At 59.9% G+C, this 16,457-nt stretch overlaps 1 protein-coding gene across 11 annotated transcripts in view; it reads left to right on the top strand.

The window, feature by feature from the left end:
* CBS (cystathionine beta-synthase) overlaps window positions 1–11,385 on the top strand; it is a 130,134-nt gene extending 118,749 nt beyond the window's left edge. For 4 of the 11 annotated variants that reach the window (XM_075580558.1, XM_075580554.1, XM_075580555.1 and 1 more), the window contains exons 14-16: window positions 4,538–4,646; window positions 7,620–7,704; window positions 10,948–11,328. In XM_075580558.1, the coding sequence (XP_075436673.1) occupies window positions 4,538–4,646; window positions 7,620–7,704; window positions 10,948–11,108 (355 nt within the window). In that variant the 3' untranslated portion in view covers window positions 11,109–11,328. Of the gene's footprint in view, window positions 1–2,667; window positions 2,798–4,537; window positions 4,647–7,619; window positions 7,705–10,947 lie in introns of those variants that run through there. The other 7 variants (XM_075580557.1, XM_075580552.1, XM_075580556.1 and 4 more) reach the window with 4 other exon arrangements.
* The last annotated feature ends 5,072 nt before the right edge of the window (window positions 11,386–16,457 follow it).

Genomic DNA, 16,457 nt, shown 5'->3' with positions numbered 1-16,457 from the left:
CGAGGCCGGGTGAGTGACCGTAAGATACAGACACGGGGCTATGTAATATATAACATAGCCAGGTGCCCATCGTGTCCGAGGCCGGGTGAGTGACCGTAAGATACAGACACGGGGCTATGTAATATATAACATGACCAGGGGCCCATCGTGTCCGAGGCCGGGTGAGTGACCGTAAGATACAGACACGGGGCTATGTAATATATAACATGACCAGGTGCCCATCGTGTCCGAGGCCGGGTGAGTGACCGTAAGATACAGGCACGGGGCTATGTAATATATAACATGACCAGGTGCCCATCGTGTCCGAGGCCGGGTGAGTGACCGTAAGATACAGACACGGGGGCTATGTAATATATATCATGACCAGGTGCCCATCGTGTCCGAGGCCAGGTGAGTGACCGTAAGATACAGACACGGGGGCTATGTAATATATAACATGACCAGGTGCCCATCGTGTCCGAGGCCGGGTGAGTGACCGTAAGATACAGGCACGGGGGCTATGTAATATATAACATGACCAGGTGCCCATCGTGTCCGAGGCCGGGTGAGTGACCGTAAGATACAGACACGGGGCTATGTAATATATAACATGACCAGGTGCCCATCGTGTCCGAGGCCGGGTGAGTGACCGTAAGATACAGACACGGGGGCTATGTAATATATAACATGACCAGGTGCCCATCGTGTCCGAGGCCGGGTGAGTGACCGTAAGATACAGGCACGGGGCTATGTAATATATAACATGACCAGGTGCCCATCGTGTCCGAGGCCGGGTGAGTGACCGTAAGATACAGACACGGGGGCTATGTAATATATAACATGACCAGGTGCCCATCGTGTCCGAGGCCGGGTGAGTGACCGTAAGATACAGACACGGGGCTATGTAATATATAACATGACCAGGTGCCCATCGTGTCCGAGGCCGGGAAGGCCCCCGATACGTCGCTACCAGGGAAGGCCCCCAACACGTCGCTACCAGGGAAGGCCCCCCAACACGTCGCTACCAGGGAAGGCCCCCGACACGTCGCTACCAGGGAAGGCCCCCGACACGTCGCTACCAGGGAAGGCCCCCCGACACTTCGGTACCAAGGAAGGCCCCCGACACGTCGGTACCAGGGAAGGCCCCCCCAACACGTCGGTACAATGGAAGGCCCCCGACACGTCGGTACAAGGGAAGGCCCCCGACACGTCGGTACAAGGGAAGGCCCCCGACACGTCGCTACAAGGGAAGGCCCCCCTACACGTCGGTACCAGGGAAGGCCCCCCTACACGTCGGTACCAGGGAAGGCCCCCGACACATCGTACAAGGAAGGCCCCCGACACGTCGGTACCAGGGAAGGCCCCCGACACGTCGCTACAAGGGAAGGCCCCCCTACACGTCGGTACCAGGGAAGGCCCCCGACACGTCGGTACCAGGGAAGGCCCCCGACACGTCGGTACAAGGGAAGGCCCCCGACACGTTGCTACCAGGGAAGGCCCCCGACACGTCGCTACCAGGGAAGGCCCCCCTACACGTCGGTACCAGGGAAGGCCCCCGACACATCGGTACAAGGAAGGCCCCCGACACGTCAGTACCAGGGAAGGCCCCCGACACGTCGGTACAAGGGAAGGCCCCCCTACACGTCGGTACCAGGGAAGGCCCCTCACCCGTCGCTACAAGGGAAGGCCCCCTGCACGTCGGTACAAGGAAGGCCCCCGACCCGTCGCTACAAGGAAGGCCCCGACACGTCGGTACAAGGAAGGCCCCCCGACACCTAGCTACCAGGGAAGGCCCCCGACTCGTTGCTACAAGGAAGGCCCCCGACACGTCAGTACAAGGAAGGCCCCCCAACACCTAGCTACCAGGGAAGGCCCCCGACTCGTTGCTACAAGGAAGGCCCCCGACACGTCGGTACAAGGAAGGCCCCCCGACACCTAGCTACCAGGGAAGGCCCCCGACACGTAGCTACCAGGGAAGGCCCTTGACACATCGCTACAAGGGAAGGCCCCCGACACGTAGCTACCAGGGAAGGCCTTGACACATCGCTACAAGGGAAGGCCCCCGACACATCGCTACAAGGGAAGGCCCCCGACACGTAGCTACCAGGGAAGGCCCACGACACGTAGCTACCAGGGAAGGCCCCCGACACGTCGGTATAAGGGAAGGCCCCTCGACACGTCGGTACAAGGAAGTCCCCCGACACTTCGGTACAAGGAAGGCCCCCGACCCGTCGGTACAAGGAAGTCCCCCGACACGTCGGTACAAGGAAGGCCCCACGACACGTAGCTACCAGGGAAGGCCCCCGACACGTCGCTACAAGGGAAGGCCCCCGACATGTCTCCACAAGGGAAGCCCCCCGACACGACGATACAAGAGAAGGCGGGATGGTGACGCTGGGTAACATGCTGGTCTTGTGGATGGTGACGCTGGGTAACATGCTGGTCTTGTGGATGGTGACGCTGGGTAACATGCTGGTCTTGGGGATGGTGACGCTGGGTAACATGCTGGTCTTGGGGATGGTGACGCTGGGTAACATGCTGGTCTTGGGGATGGTGACGCTGGGTAACATGCTGGTCTTGGGGATGGTGACGCTGGGTTACATGCTGGTCTTGGGGATGGTGACGCTGGGTAACATGCTGGTCTTGGGGATGGTGACGCTGGGTAACAGTCTGTCCTCTGTGTCACAGGCTGGTCCTGGGGATGGTGACGCTGGGTAACATGCTGGTCTTGGGGATGGTGACACTGGGTAACAGTCTGTCCTCTGTGTCACAGGCTGGTCCTGGGGATGGTGACGCTGGGTAACATGCTGGTCTTGGGGATGGTGACGCTGGGTAACAGTCTGTCCTCTGTGTCACAGGCTGGTCCTGGGGATGGTGACGCTGGGTAACATGCTGGTCTTGGGGATGGTGACACTGGGTAACAGTCTGTCCTCTGTGTCACAGGCTGATCCTGGGGATGGTGACGCTGGGTAACATGCTGGTCTTGGGGATGGTGACACTGGGTAACAGTCTGTCCTTTGTGTCACAGGCTGGTCCTGGGGATGGTGACGCTGGGTAACATGCTGGTCTTGGGGATGGTGACGCTGGGTAACAGTCTGTCCTCTGTGTCACAGGCTGGTCCTGGGGATGGTGACGCTGGGTAACATGCTGGTCTTGGGGATGGTGACACTGGGTAACAGTCTGTCCTCTGTGTCACAGGCTGGTCCTGGGGATGGTGACGCTGGGTAACATGCTGGTCTTGGGGATGGTGACACTGGGTAACAGTCTGTCCTTTGTGTCACAGGCTGGTCCTGGGGATGGTGACGCTGGGTAACATGCTGGTCTTGGGGATGGTGACGCTGGGTAACAGTCTGTCCTCTGTGTCACAGGCTGGTCCTGGGGATGGTGACGCTGGGTAACATGCTGGTCTTGGGGATGGTGACACTGGGTAACAGTCTGTCCTCTGTGTCACAGGCTGGTCCTGGGGATGGTGACGCTGGGTAACATGCTGGTCTTGGGGATGGTGACACTGGGTAACAGTCTGTCCTCTGTGTCACAGGCTGGTCCTGGGGATGGTGACGCTGGGTAACATGCTGGTCTTGGGGATGGTGACACTGGGTAACAGTCTGTCCTCTGTGTCACAGGCTGGTCCTGGGGATGGTGACGCTGGGTAACATGCTGGTCTTGGGGATGGTGACGCTGGGTAACAGTCTGTCCTCTGTGTCACAGGCTGGTCCTGGGGATGGTGACGCTGGGTAACATGCTGGTCTTGGGGATGGTGACACTGGGTAACAGTCTGTCCTCTGTGTCACAGGCTGGTCCTGGGGATGGTGACGCTGGGTAACATGCTGGTCTTGGGGATGGTGACGCTGGGTAACATTCTGTCCTATGTGTCACAGGCTGGTCCTGGGGATGGTGACGCTGGGTAACATGCTGGTCTTGGGGATGGTGACGCTGGGTAACAGTCTGTCCTCTGTGTCACAGGCTGGTCCTGGGGATGGTGACGCTGGGTAACATGCTGGTCTTGGGGATGGTGACACTGGGTAACAGTCTGTCCTCTGTGTCACAGGCTGGTCCTGGGGATGGTGACACTGGGTAACAGTCTGTCCTCTGTGTCACAGGCTGGTCCTGGGGATGGTGACGCTGGGTAACATGCTGGTCTTGGGGATGGTGACACTGGGTAACAGTCTGTCCTCTGTGTCACAGGCTGGTCCTGGGGATGGTGACGCTGGGTAACATGCTGGTCTTGGGGATGGTGACGCTGGGTAACAGTCTGTCCTCTGTGTCACAGGCTGGTCCTGGGGATGGTGACGCTGGGTAACATGCTGGTCTTGGGGATGGTGACGCTGGGTAACAGTCTGTCCTCTGTGTCACAGGCTGGTCCTGGGGATGGTGACGCTGGGTAACATGCTGGTCTTGGGGATGGTGACGCTGGGTAACATGCTGGTCTTGGGGATGGTGACGCTGGGTAACAGTCTGTCCTCTGTGTCACAGGCTGGTCCTGGGGATGGTGACGCTGGGTAACATGCTGGTCTTGGGGATGGTGACACTGGGTAACAGTCTGTCCTCTGTGTCACAGGCTGGTCCTGGGGATGGTGACGCTGGGTAACATGCTGTCCTCGGTGTTGGCTGGGAAGGTGAAGCCGTCGGATTCTGTCAGTAAAGTAATCTACAAGCAATTCACACAGGTACTGAGGGGTACTCGCCTGCACAGGTACTGAGGGGTACTCGCCTGCACAGGTACTGAGGGGTACTCGCCTGCACAGGTACTGAGGGGTACTCGCCTGCACAGGTACTGAGGGGTACTCGCCTGCACAGGTACTGAGGGGTACTCGCCTGCACAGGTACTGAGGGGTACTCGCCTGCACAGGTACTGAGGGGTACTCGCCTGCACAGGTACTGAGGGGTACTCGCCTGCACAGGTACTGAGGGGTACTCGCCTGCACAGGTACTGAGGGGTACTCAACCGGAACAGGTATATTAAGAGGTGAATTAATTCTGGGTGCTAATAATTTGTCCTGGTATATAACCCCTCAGGTATGAATCTGTTATTTACCCCAAGTATTAATCAATCTGGGTCTTCCTGCACCACCCGGGTATTTATTTTATTTTCTCCCTGAACCCACGGGTATTGCCGGGCTATTTACCCCTGGGTTGAAATCTACTCGAAACCCCCCAACCCCCACTTTCTGCTTTAATCTGCTGAGTATTACAGTATTTGTCCATATGCATAATCCTCAAGTATTAATCCCCCAGGTATTGCAGTATTTGTCCATATGCATAATCCTCAGGTATTAATCCTCCAGGTATTGCAGTATTTGTCCATGTACATAGCTCCTTGGGTATTAATCCCCCAGGTATTGCAGTATTTGTCCATGTACATAGCTCCTCGGGTATTAATCCCCGGGTATTACAGTATTTGTCCATGTATATAGCTCCTCGGGTATTAATCCCCGGGTATTACAGTATTTGTCCATGTACATAGCTCCTCGGGTATTAATCCCCGGGTATTACAGTATTTGTCCATGTACATAGCTCCTTGGGTATTAATCCCCGGGTATTACAGTATTTGTCCATGTATATAGCTCCTCGGGTATTAATCCCCGGGTATTACAGTATTTGTCCATGTATATAACTCCTCTGGTATTAATCCCCCGGGGTATTACAGTATTTGTCCATGTATATAGCTCCTCGGGTATTAATCCCCGGGTATTACAGTATTTGTCCGTGTACATAGCTCCTTGGGTATTAATCCACCGGGGTATTACAGTATTTGTCCATGTATATAGCTCCTCGGGTATTAATCCCCGGGTATTACAGTATTTGTCCGTGTATATAGCTCCTCGGGTATTAATCCCCGGGTATTACAGTATTTGTCCATGTATATAGCTCCTTGGGTATTAATCCCCGGGTATTACAGTATTTGTCCATGTATATAGCTCCTCGGGTATTAATCCCCGGGTATTACAGTATTTGTCCATGTATATAGCTCCTCGGGTATTAATCCCCGGGTATTACAGTATTTGTCCATATGCATAATCCTCAGGTATTAATCCCCCAGGTATTGCAGTATTTGTCCATATGCATAACTCCTCAGGTATTAATCCCCCAGGTATTGCAGTATTTGTCCATATGCATAACTCCTCAGGTATTAATCCCCCAGGTATTGCAGTATTTGTCCATATGCATAACTCCTCAGGTATTAATCCCCCAGGTATTGCAGTATTTGTCCATGTACATAGCTCCTTGGGTATTAATCCCCCGGGGTATTACAGTATTTGTCCATGTATATAGCTCCTCGGGTATTAATCCCCAGTGTGGAATGGAACGGGGACAACTCACTGGTGCAGTATTCCTAGATTTTGCAAAGGCTTTTGACACAGTTGATCATGCTATCCTGCTCAACAAACTCCAGAGCTCTGGAATAGGGAAGCATGCTTTAAACTGGTTTCAGTCCTACCTATCAGGAAGATCCCAACATGTGTCCATCTCTGGCTCTGACTCCAACCCCCTGGATATCACCTGTGGTGTCCCGCAAGGCTCTGTTCTGGGGCCCCTACTCTTCTCAGTGTTCATTAATGATCTTCCCACAGCTTGTAAGGAAGCCTCAATACACATGTATGCAGATGACACAATCCTATATGCACACAGCCAAAGCCTCTCCGACCTTCAACACATACTTCAGTCTGACTTTTTGAGACTCGAAAACTGGATTTCCCAAAACAAACTGTTTTTAAACACTGACAAGACTGTAACAATGGTATTTGGGACCAAGACTAAATTTTTAAAGCTTCCAGTGACTGGGCTCCTGATTAGAACCAACACTAACACCACCCTAACCCCTGTCACTAGTTTTAAATACCTGGGCTTATGGTTTGACTCCCACTTAACATTCGGGATGCACATTGATACCCTGACAACCAAGACCTATGCCAAACTAGGGGCACTTTACATGAACAAATCCTCCCTAAGTCTCCTGGTCAGAAAGCGTATCGCTCAGCAGATGCTAATGCCAATTATTGACTATGGAGACATAGTATATGGCTCAGCACCTCAAACCCACCTTAGCAAACTTGACACCCTCTACAATTCAATTTGTCGTTTTGTTCTCCAATGCAACTACAACACACATCACTGCGAAATGCTCAGAGAACTAGATTGGTTAACACTAGAGTCTAGGCGCAAAGTTCACCTTTCCTGTCTCACCCTCAAATACTTTCTGGGCAAGCTACCCAGCTACCTGAACAAGCTCCTCACCCCTACCACACGCAGCACCTATCACCCGAGATCAGACTCCAAAAGACTGTTCATGGTCCCAAGGCTCAACAAAGTATCCGGACGTTCCTCCTTCTCCTACCGTGCACCCCAAAACTGGAACAACCTACCAGAGACTCTCACATCCAACACCAGTTTAAGTTCTTTCAAATCTAAGGCTGTCTCACACTTTAATCTGGTCTGTAACTGTTTCATACGCCCATAATATATATTATCTGTAACTGTGCAGCAATGTCTTGTATATAATGTATACCCTGCTCATTATGTAACTGTATTTGTAACCATGTATTATTTGTTTTACTCTGTGCCCAGGACATACTTGGAAACGAGAGGTAACTCTCAATGTATTACTTCCTGGTAAAATATTTTATAAATAAATATTACAGGTGCATCTGATGGATAACCTGGGGAAACTCTCGCGCATCCTGGAGACCGATCACTTCGCACTCGTGGTTCATGAGCAGATTCAGTGTGAGTGTCAGAAACGCTTCCTGCTCCCCCCGCACTACCCCCCTCACCCCGCGCTCCCCCCCCCCTCACCCCGCGCTCCCCCCCTCACCCGCGCTCCCCCCTCGCCCGCTCTCTCCCCCCCCTCGCCCGCTCTCCCCCCCCCTCGCCCGCTCTCCCCCCCCCCTCCCCCGCTCTCCCCCCCCTCGCCCGCTCTCTCCCCCCCGCGCCCGCTCTCCCCCCCCGCGCCCGCTCTCCCCCCCCGCGCCCTCTCTCCCCCCCTTGCGCCCTCTCTCCCCCCCTCCTCCCCCTCTCCCCCCCTCCTCCCCCTCTCCCCCCTCTCCCCCCCTCCTCCCCCTCCTCCTCTCCCCCCTCCTCCCCCTCCTCCCCCTCTCCCCCCCCTCCTCCCCCCCCTCCTCCCCTTCTCCCCCCCTTCTCCCCTTCTCCCCCCCTCCTCCCCCTCTCCCCCCCCTCCTCCCCCCCCCCCTCCCCCCCCCCTTCCTCCCCCCCCTCCTCCCCCCCTTCCTCCCCCCCCTCCTCCCCCCCCTCCTCCCCTCTTCCCCCTCTCCTCCCCCTCCTGCTCCTCTCCTCCCCCCCCCGCCCCCCCCCCCCCCCCCGCCCCCCCCCCCCTCCGCCCCGCCCTCCCCCCTCCCCCCCCGCCCTCCCCCCCCTCCGCCCCGCCCTCCCCCCCCTCCGCCCCCCCCCCCCACCCTCCCCCCCCGCCCTCCCCCCCGCCCTCCCCCCCCGCCCTCCCCCCCGCCCTCCCCCCTCACTCCCCCCCTCTGCCCCGCCCTCCCCCCTCTGCTCCCCCCTCTGCCCCGCCCTTCCCCCCTCTGCCCCGCCCTTCCCCCCGCCCTCCCCCCCCTCCGCCCCCCCCTCCGCCCCGCCCTCTCCTCCTCCCTCCCTCTCCTCCTCCCCTCCCTCTCCTCCTCCCCTCCCTCTCCTCCTCCCCTCCCTCTCCTCCTCCCCTCCCTCTCCTCCTCCCCTCCCTCTCCTCCTCCCCTCCCTCTCCTCCTCCCCTCCCTCTCCTCCTCCCCTCCCTCTCCTCCTCCCCCCCCTCTCCTCCCTCTCCTCCCTCCCCTCCCCTCCCTCTCCTCCTCCCCCCCCTCTCCTCCCTCCCCTCCCCTCCCTCTCCTCCTCCCCCCCTCTCCTCCCACCCTTAGGGTTTCCAGGTGGCTTGTCCAAAAATACTGTACACAACAATGGTAAAAGATGTGACCCCCCCAATACATATAAAACATACCCCCACTCTCCCCCAATACATATAAAACATACCCCCACCTCCCCAATACATATAAAACATACCCCCACTCTCCCCCAATATATCCGCCGCCCGCCCTCTCACTGCCTCCGCCCGCCCTCTCACTGCCTCCGCCCGCCCTCTCACTGCCTCCGCCCGCCCTCTCACTGCCTCCGCCCGCCCGCCCTCTCACTGCCTCCGCCCGCCCGCCCTCTCACTGCCTCCGCCCGCCCGCCCTCTCACTGCCTCCGCCCGCCCGCCCTCTCACTGCCTCCGCCCGCCCGCCCTCTCACTGCCTCCGCCCGCCCTCTCACTGCCTCCGCCCGCCCTCTCACTGCCTCCGCCCGCCCTCTCACTGCCTCCGCCCGCCCTCTCACTGCCTCCGCCCGCCCTCTCACTGCCTCCGCCCGCCCGCCCTCTCACTGCCTCCGCCCGCCCTCTCACTGCCTCCGCCCGCCCTCTCACTGCCTCCGCCCGCCCTCTCACTGCCTCCGCCCGCCCGCCCTCACTGCCTCCGCCCGCCCGCCCTCACTGCCTCCGCCCGCCCGCCCGCCCTCACTGCCTCCGCCCGCCCGCCCTCACTGCCTCCGCCCGCCCGCCCTCACTGCCTCCGCCCGCCCGCCCTCACTGCCTCCGCCCGCCCGCCCTCACTGCCTCCGCCCGCCCTCACTGCCTCCGCCCGCCCGCCCTCACTGCCTCCGCCCGCCCTCACTGCCTCCGCCCGCCCTCTCACTGCCTCCGCCCGCCCTCTCACTGCCTCCGCCCGCCCTCTCACTGCCTCCGCCCGCCCTCTCACTGCCTCCGCCCGCCCGCCCTCTCACTGCCTCCGCCCGCCCGCCCTCTCACTGCCTCCGCCCGCCCTCTCACTGCCTCCGCCCGCCCTCTCACTGCCTCCGCCCGCCCGCCCTCACTGCCTCCGCCCGCCCGCCCTCACTGCCTCCGCCCGCCCGCCCTCACTGCCTCCGCCCGCCCTCTCACTGCCTCCGCCCGCCCTCTCACTGCCTCCGCCCGCCCTCTCACTGCCTCCGCCCGCCCTCTCACTGCCTCCGCCCGCCCTCTCACTGCCTCCGCCCGCCCTCTCACTGCCTCCGCCCGCCCTCCCTCTCACTGCCTCCGCCCGCCCTCTCACTGCCTCCGCCCGCCCTCTCACTGCCTCCCCCCGCCCGCCCTCTCACTGCCTCCCCCCGCCCGCCCTCTCACTGCCTCCCCCCGCCCGCCCTCTCACTGCCTCCCCCCGCCCGCCCTCTCACTGCCTCCGCCCGCCCTCCCTCTCACTGCCTCCGCCCGCCCTCCCTCTCACTGCCTCCGCCCGCCCTCTCAGCACCAGCCCTCGCACTTGCCTCCGCTGCCCTCGCGCTTGCCGCTGAAAGCCTTCCGCCACCGTAACAATGGTAACACCAGACACACACGTGCCCGGTATTACCTCCAATTTTATACGGGACAAGCATCGGAATTACCGGCCTGTCCGGGTAAAAAATGGACACCTAGCAACCCTACTCTCCTCCCCCATCTCCGCCCTCTCTTCCCTCTCCTCCCCCATCTCCACCCTCTCTTCCCTCTCCTCCCCCATCTCCGCCCTCTCTTCCCCCATCTCCGCCCTCTCTTCCCCCGTCTCCTCCCTCTCCTCCCCCCTGCCTCTCCTCCCCCCTGCCTCTCCTCCCCCCTGCCTCCCTCTCTTCCCTCTCCTCCCCCATCTCCGCCCTCTCTTCCCCCGTCTCCTCCCTCTCCTCCCCCCTGCCTCTCCTCCCCCCTGCCTCCCTCTCTTCCCTCTCCTCCCCCATCTCCGCCCTCTCTTCCCCCGTCTCCTCCCTCTCCTCACCCCTGCCTCTCCTCCCCCCTGCCTCTCCTCCCCCCTGCCTCCCTCTTCCCTCTCTTCCCCGTCTCCTCCCTCTCTCCCTCTCTCTCTCTCCTCCCCACCATCTTTCTCTCCTCCCCACCCTCCTGCTGCTCTCCACCCCTTCTCCCGTTCCATTACCCCCAGCCCCTTTCTTTCTCTTCCTCCCTCACACTTCCTTTCCCTCCCTCAGCAGATCACAATGATGGTTCTTCCAGTAAGAAGCAGATGGTCTTTGGAGTGGTGACAGCCATCGATCTCCTGAACTACGTGACGAGAGAGCGAGAGCGTCGTGTAAGCGAGTCTGGCGAGAGAGACACCAGCGAGAGAGTGCGACATTTCAGTGCATCTTAAACTGGAGACCTCACGATTCTTGGATGTTACAGCGTCTGCCCTCCCCCCTCACTCCCCCCTGTCTGCCCTCCTCCCCCTCCCCCCTGTCTGCCCTCCTCCCCCTCCCCCCTGTCTGCCCTCCTCCCCCTCCCCCCTGTCTGCCCTCCTCCCCCTCCCCCCTGTCTGCCCTCCTCCCCCTCCCCCCTGTCTGCCCTCCTCCCCCTCCCCCGTCTGCCCTCCCTCCCCCGTCTGCCCTCCCTCCCCCGTCTGCCCTCCCTCCCCCGTCTGCCCTCCCTCCTCCCGTCTGCCCCCCCTCCTCCCGTCTGCCCGCCCTCCCCCCGTCTGCCCGCCCTCCCCCCGTCTGCCCTTCCCACCCGTCTGCCCTGCCCCCCTCTCACCTCCCCCCGCCCCCCCCTCACCTCCCCCCGCCCCCCCCTCACCTCCCCCCGCCCCCCCCTCACCTCCCCCCGCCCCCCCCTCACCTCCCCCCGCCCCCCCCTCACCTCCCCCCGCCCCCCCCTCACCTCCCCCCGCCCCCCCCTCACCTCCCCCCGCCCCCCCCCTCACCTCCCCCCGCCCCCCCCCCTCACCTCCCCCCGCCCCCCCCTCACCTCCCCCCGCCCCCCCCCTCACCTCCCCCCGCCCCCCCCCTCACCTCCCCCCGCCCCCCCCCCTCACCTCCCCCCGCCCCCCCCCTCACCTCCCCCCGCCCCCCCCTCACCTCCCCCCGCCCCCCCCTCACCTCCCCCCGCCCCCCCCTCACCTCCCCCCGCCCCCCTCTCACCTCCCCCCGCCCCCTCTCTCACCTCCCCCCGCCCCCTCTCTCACCTCCCCCCGCCCCCTCTCTCACCTCCCCCCGCCCCCTCTCTCACCTCCCCCCGCCCCCTCTCTCACCTCCCCCCGCCCCCTCTCTCACCTCCCCCCGCCCCCTCTCTCACCTCCCCCCGCCCACTCTCTCCTCCCCCCGCCCACTCTCTCCTCCCCCCGCCCACTCTCTCCTCCCCCCGCCCACTCTCTCCTCCCCCCGCCCACTCTCTCCTCCCCCCGCCCCCTCTCTCTCCTCCCCCCGCCCCCTCTCTCACCTCCCCCCGCCCCCTCTCTCACCTCCCCCCGCCCCCTCTCTCACCTCCCCCCGCCCCCTCTCACCCCCCATCCCACCTAACCCCCCTCTCCCTCCCGCCCCCTCTCTCTCTCCCCCGCCCCCTACTGTCCCCCCTGCCTTGCTGTGTGGGGCTCTCACAGGTCACTTATAACGGACTGTTACAGGATCACATGGGGGCAGCTGCCAGTTTGATTTTACATATATAATAAAATCCGGTCATGCTACATTTGTCCCGTGTAACACGAAGTCTGTCCCTCCCCTGCAGGGTGACACACAGGGGACACTGAGATATGGAGACTGTCCCTCCCCCGCAGGGTGACACACAGGGGACACGGAGTCTGTGCCTCCCCCGCAGGGTGACACACAGGGGACACGAAGTCTGTGCCTCCCCCGCAGGGTGACACACAGGGGACACGGAGTCTGTGCCTCCCCCGCAGGGTTTCACACGGGACACTGTGATATGGAGACTGTCCCTCCCCCGCAGGGTGACACACAGGGGACACGGAGTCTGTGCCTCCCCCGCAGGGTGACACACAGGGGACACGGAGTCTGTGCCTCCCCCGCAGGGTGACACACAGGGGACACACGGAGTCTGTCCCTCCCCCGCAGGGTGACACACAGGGGACACGGAGTCTGTCCCTCCCCCGCAGGGTTTCACACAGGGGACACGGAGTCTGTCCCTCCCCCGCAGGGTTTCACACAGGGGACACTGTGATATGGAGACTGTCCCTCCCCCGCAGGGTGACACACAGGGGACACGGAGTCTGTCCCTCCCCCGCAGGGTTTCACACAGGGGACACTGTGATATGGAGACTGTCCCTCCCCCGCAGGGTGACACACAGGGGACACGGAGTCTGTCCCTCCCCCGCAGGGTGACACACAGGGGACACTGTGATATGGAGACTGTCCCTCCCCCGCAGGGTGACACACAGGGGACACGGAGTCTGTCCCTCCCCTGCAGGGTTTCACACAGGGGACACTGTGATATGGAGACTGTCCCTCCCCCGCAGGGTGACACACAGGGACACTGTGACATGGAGACTGTCCCTCCCCCGCAGGGTGACACACAGGGACACTGTGACATGGAGACTGTCCCTCCCCCGCAGGGTGACAAACAGGGATACTGTGACATTGACACTGTCCCTCCCCCGCAGGGTGACACACAGGGACACTGTGACATGGAGACTGTCCCTCCCCCGCAGGGTGACACACAGGGACACTGTGACATGGAGACTGTCCCTCCCCTGCAGGGTGGCACACAGGGACACTGTGACATGGAGTCTGTCCCTCCCCCGCAGGGTGACACACAGGGACACTGTGACATGGAGACTGTCCCTCCCCTGCAGGGTGGCACACAGGGACACTGTGACATGGAGACTGTCCCTCCCCCGCAGGGTGACATACAGGGACACTGTGACATGGACTGTCCCTCCCCCGCATGGTGACACACAGGGGACACGGAGTCTGTCCCTCCCCCGCAGGGTGACACACAGGGACACTGTGACATGGAGTCTGTCCCTCCCCCGCAGGGTGGCACACAGGGACACTGTGACATGGAGACTGTCCCTCCCCCGCAGGGTGACATACAGGGACACTGTGACATTGATATTGTCCCTCCCCCGCAGGGTGACACACAGGGGACACGGAGTCTGTCCCTCCCCCGCAGGGTTTCACACAGGGACACTGTGACATGGAGTCTGTCCCTCCCCCGCAGGGTGGCACACAGGGACACTGTGACATGGAGACTGTCCCTCCCCCGCAGGGTGACATACAGGGACACTGTGACATGGACTGTCCCTCCCCCGCATGGTGACACACAGGGGACACGGAGTCTGTCCCTCCCCCGCAGGGTGACACACAGGGACACTGTGACATGGAGTCTGTCCCTCCCCCGCAGGGTGGCACACAGGGACACTGTGACATGGAGACTGTCCCTCCCCCGCAGGGTGACATACAGGGACACTGTGACATTGATATTGTCCCTCCCCCGCAGGGTGACACACAGGGGACACGGAGTCTGTCCCTCCCCCGCAGGGTTTCACACAGGGGACACTGTGATATGGAGACTGTCCCTCCCCCGCAGGGTGACACACAGGGACACTGTGACATGGAGACTGTCCCTCCCCCGCAGGGTGACACACAGGGACACTGTGACATGGAGACTGTCCCTCCCCCGCAGGGTGGCACACAGGGACACTGTGACATGGAGACTGTACCTCCCCCGCAGGGTGACACACAGGGACACTGTGACATGGAGACTGTCCCTCCCCCGCAGGGTGACATACAGGGACACTGTGACATGGAGACTGTCCCTCCCCCGCAGGGTGACACACAGGGACACTGTGACATGGAATCTGTCCCTCCCCTGCAGGGTGACACACAGGGACACTGTGACATGGAATCTGTCCCTCCCCCGCAGGGTGACACACAGGGACACTGTGACATGGAATCTGTCCCTCCCCCGCAGGGTGACACACAGGGACACTGTGACATGGAATCTGTCCCTCCCCCGCAGGGTGACACACAGGGACACTGTGACATGGAATCTGTCCCTCCCCCGCAGGGTGACACACAGGGGACACTATGTGACATGGAGTCTGTCCCTCCCCTGCACGGTAGACCAGGTCTTTTAACATAATTTATATTTAAGGGATCAATCACAGGGCAAAACAAGACAGTGAAATAAACCAGTTTATTTTGGAAAAGACCTCGGAAACACACAAGAATACAAAATACTAAAATATACACACTTACGGGGGTCTGGGGTATGAGATCTACCTTTCCTAGGTGCAGGGACCCACTTCAAATGGGTTTACCATGTCCGTTTCTCTGCTTCAGGATATCAGAGAGCTGCACACAGCAGCCACCCTGACATGTACTTCCAGCTAGTCACAGTCCAACTCCACACTCCTTCCCAGAGATGGACTGATCAGCAATGTTCCTTATATACCCCTTGGTGGCTATCCTTTAACATTGAGCAAGGCAGCCAGCCAAGAGAAACCGTGCCTGGGGCTCAGACCTGATAACTGATTCATTTAACTAATCCTCTACCAGTGTTCTGATCTATTTCTATGGAGAGCTTCAACTGAGTGAATTACCTAGTCTTTCTCCATAGAAATGACAGTAACAGTGGAATATCTAATTTACTTTCTTGCATGTTACTTCCATCACAACACCAGGTATCTAATCAGAGAGGAATTGCTAACACAGGCATAAATAAAGACATAAGGTATTTATGTAAAATACAGGACTTAGTGTCACGGGAGACCAGTACTTTTACACCAAAACCACTGGGATCACTAGCACCAGACAGGACAAAGTTGTTGACTAAAATGGTGTTTATTCTAGCACGCCAGCAGACAAAACACAGATGTACAAAACAAGATACAATACCAACTGGGGGCGTGGGGAGTAGACTCTAGCCTGGCTAGGTGCAGGGGCCTGCTTCAAGAAGGCTTGCCCTGTCCGCTTCTTGTCCAGGATATCAGAGTGCTGATCACACAGCAGCCACTTGCATGTATCTCCAGCTGGTCACTGTCAAGATTCAAACTCCTTCACAGAATGTCTCTCAGATAGTCCTCTGAGGGAATCTCTCTACACTCCTTCCCAGAGTGTCTCTCAGTCTCTGTTAGCCTCTCTTGCTCTCTGAAGGAAGATCTCATTCTCTGATCAGTAGCACCCCTTATATAGCCCTCTGTGGCTATCCGTTGCATGGGAGGGGTCTGCAGGACAATCAGAGCATGGATTAGGTTGGTGTCACAACAGCCAGAGGGCGTGCTAAGAATCCATCCCTAATTGTTCACTATTTCTCACTCACCAAATGTCTGTAACACCTCCACGCTCCCAACTATTTTCTCAATACACATTTATCTGCAGGAACCTCAGCTGATAAAATCAGAGTCCCCTCCATACAAATGTACACATAATCCAATTAACACTTTACAGGGCTGACTCCCAAATCACATCACAGTGCTTACACATAGATCACAAACACGACCTCATATTGCTTGCTCAACTAGACTTGGGGATTGCATTTGTAATACAGCAGGGCCCCGCTTCTCGGCGCTCCACTTTTCGGCAATGTCGCCGCCATGTTCGCGCATGCGCAGAACGGGCCGGCCAGGGATCGCGCATGCGCAGAACGGTCCGGCCCGGGATCGCGCATGCGTGGAATGGAGGGGTTTCCTTCTGTCGCGCATGCGCAGAACGGCGCATTGCCGGTCTATGCATGCGCACCTAACAAAAATCGCCGGTTCCACTTTACGGCG

This window comes from Ascaphus truei (genome assembly GCF_040206685.1).
Source record: "Ascaphus truei isolate aAscTru1 chromosome 3 unlocalized genomic scaffold, aAscTru1.hap1 SUPER_3_unloc_12, whole genome shotgun sequence".
Lineage (NCBI taxonomy): Eukaryota > Metazoa > Chordata > Amphibia > Anura > Ascaphidae > Ascaphus > Ascaphus truei.
Note: the sequence above shows the minus strand (reverse complement) of the source record. Positions and strands in the feature narration are given on the sequence as shown.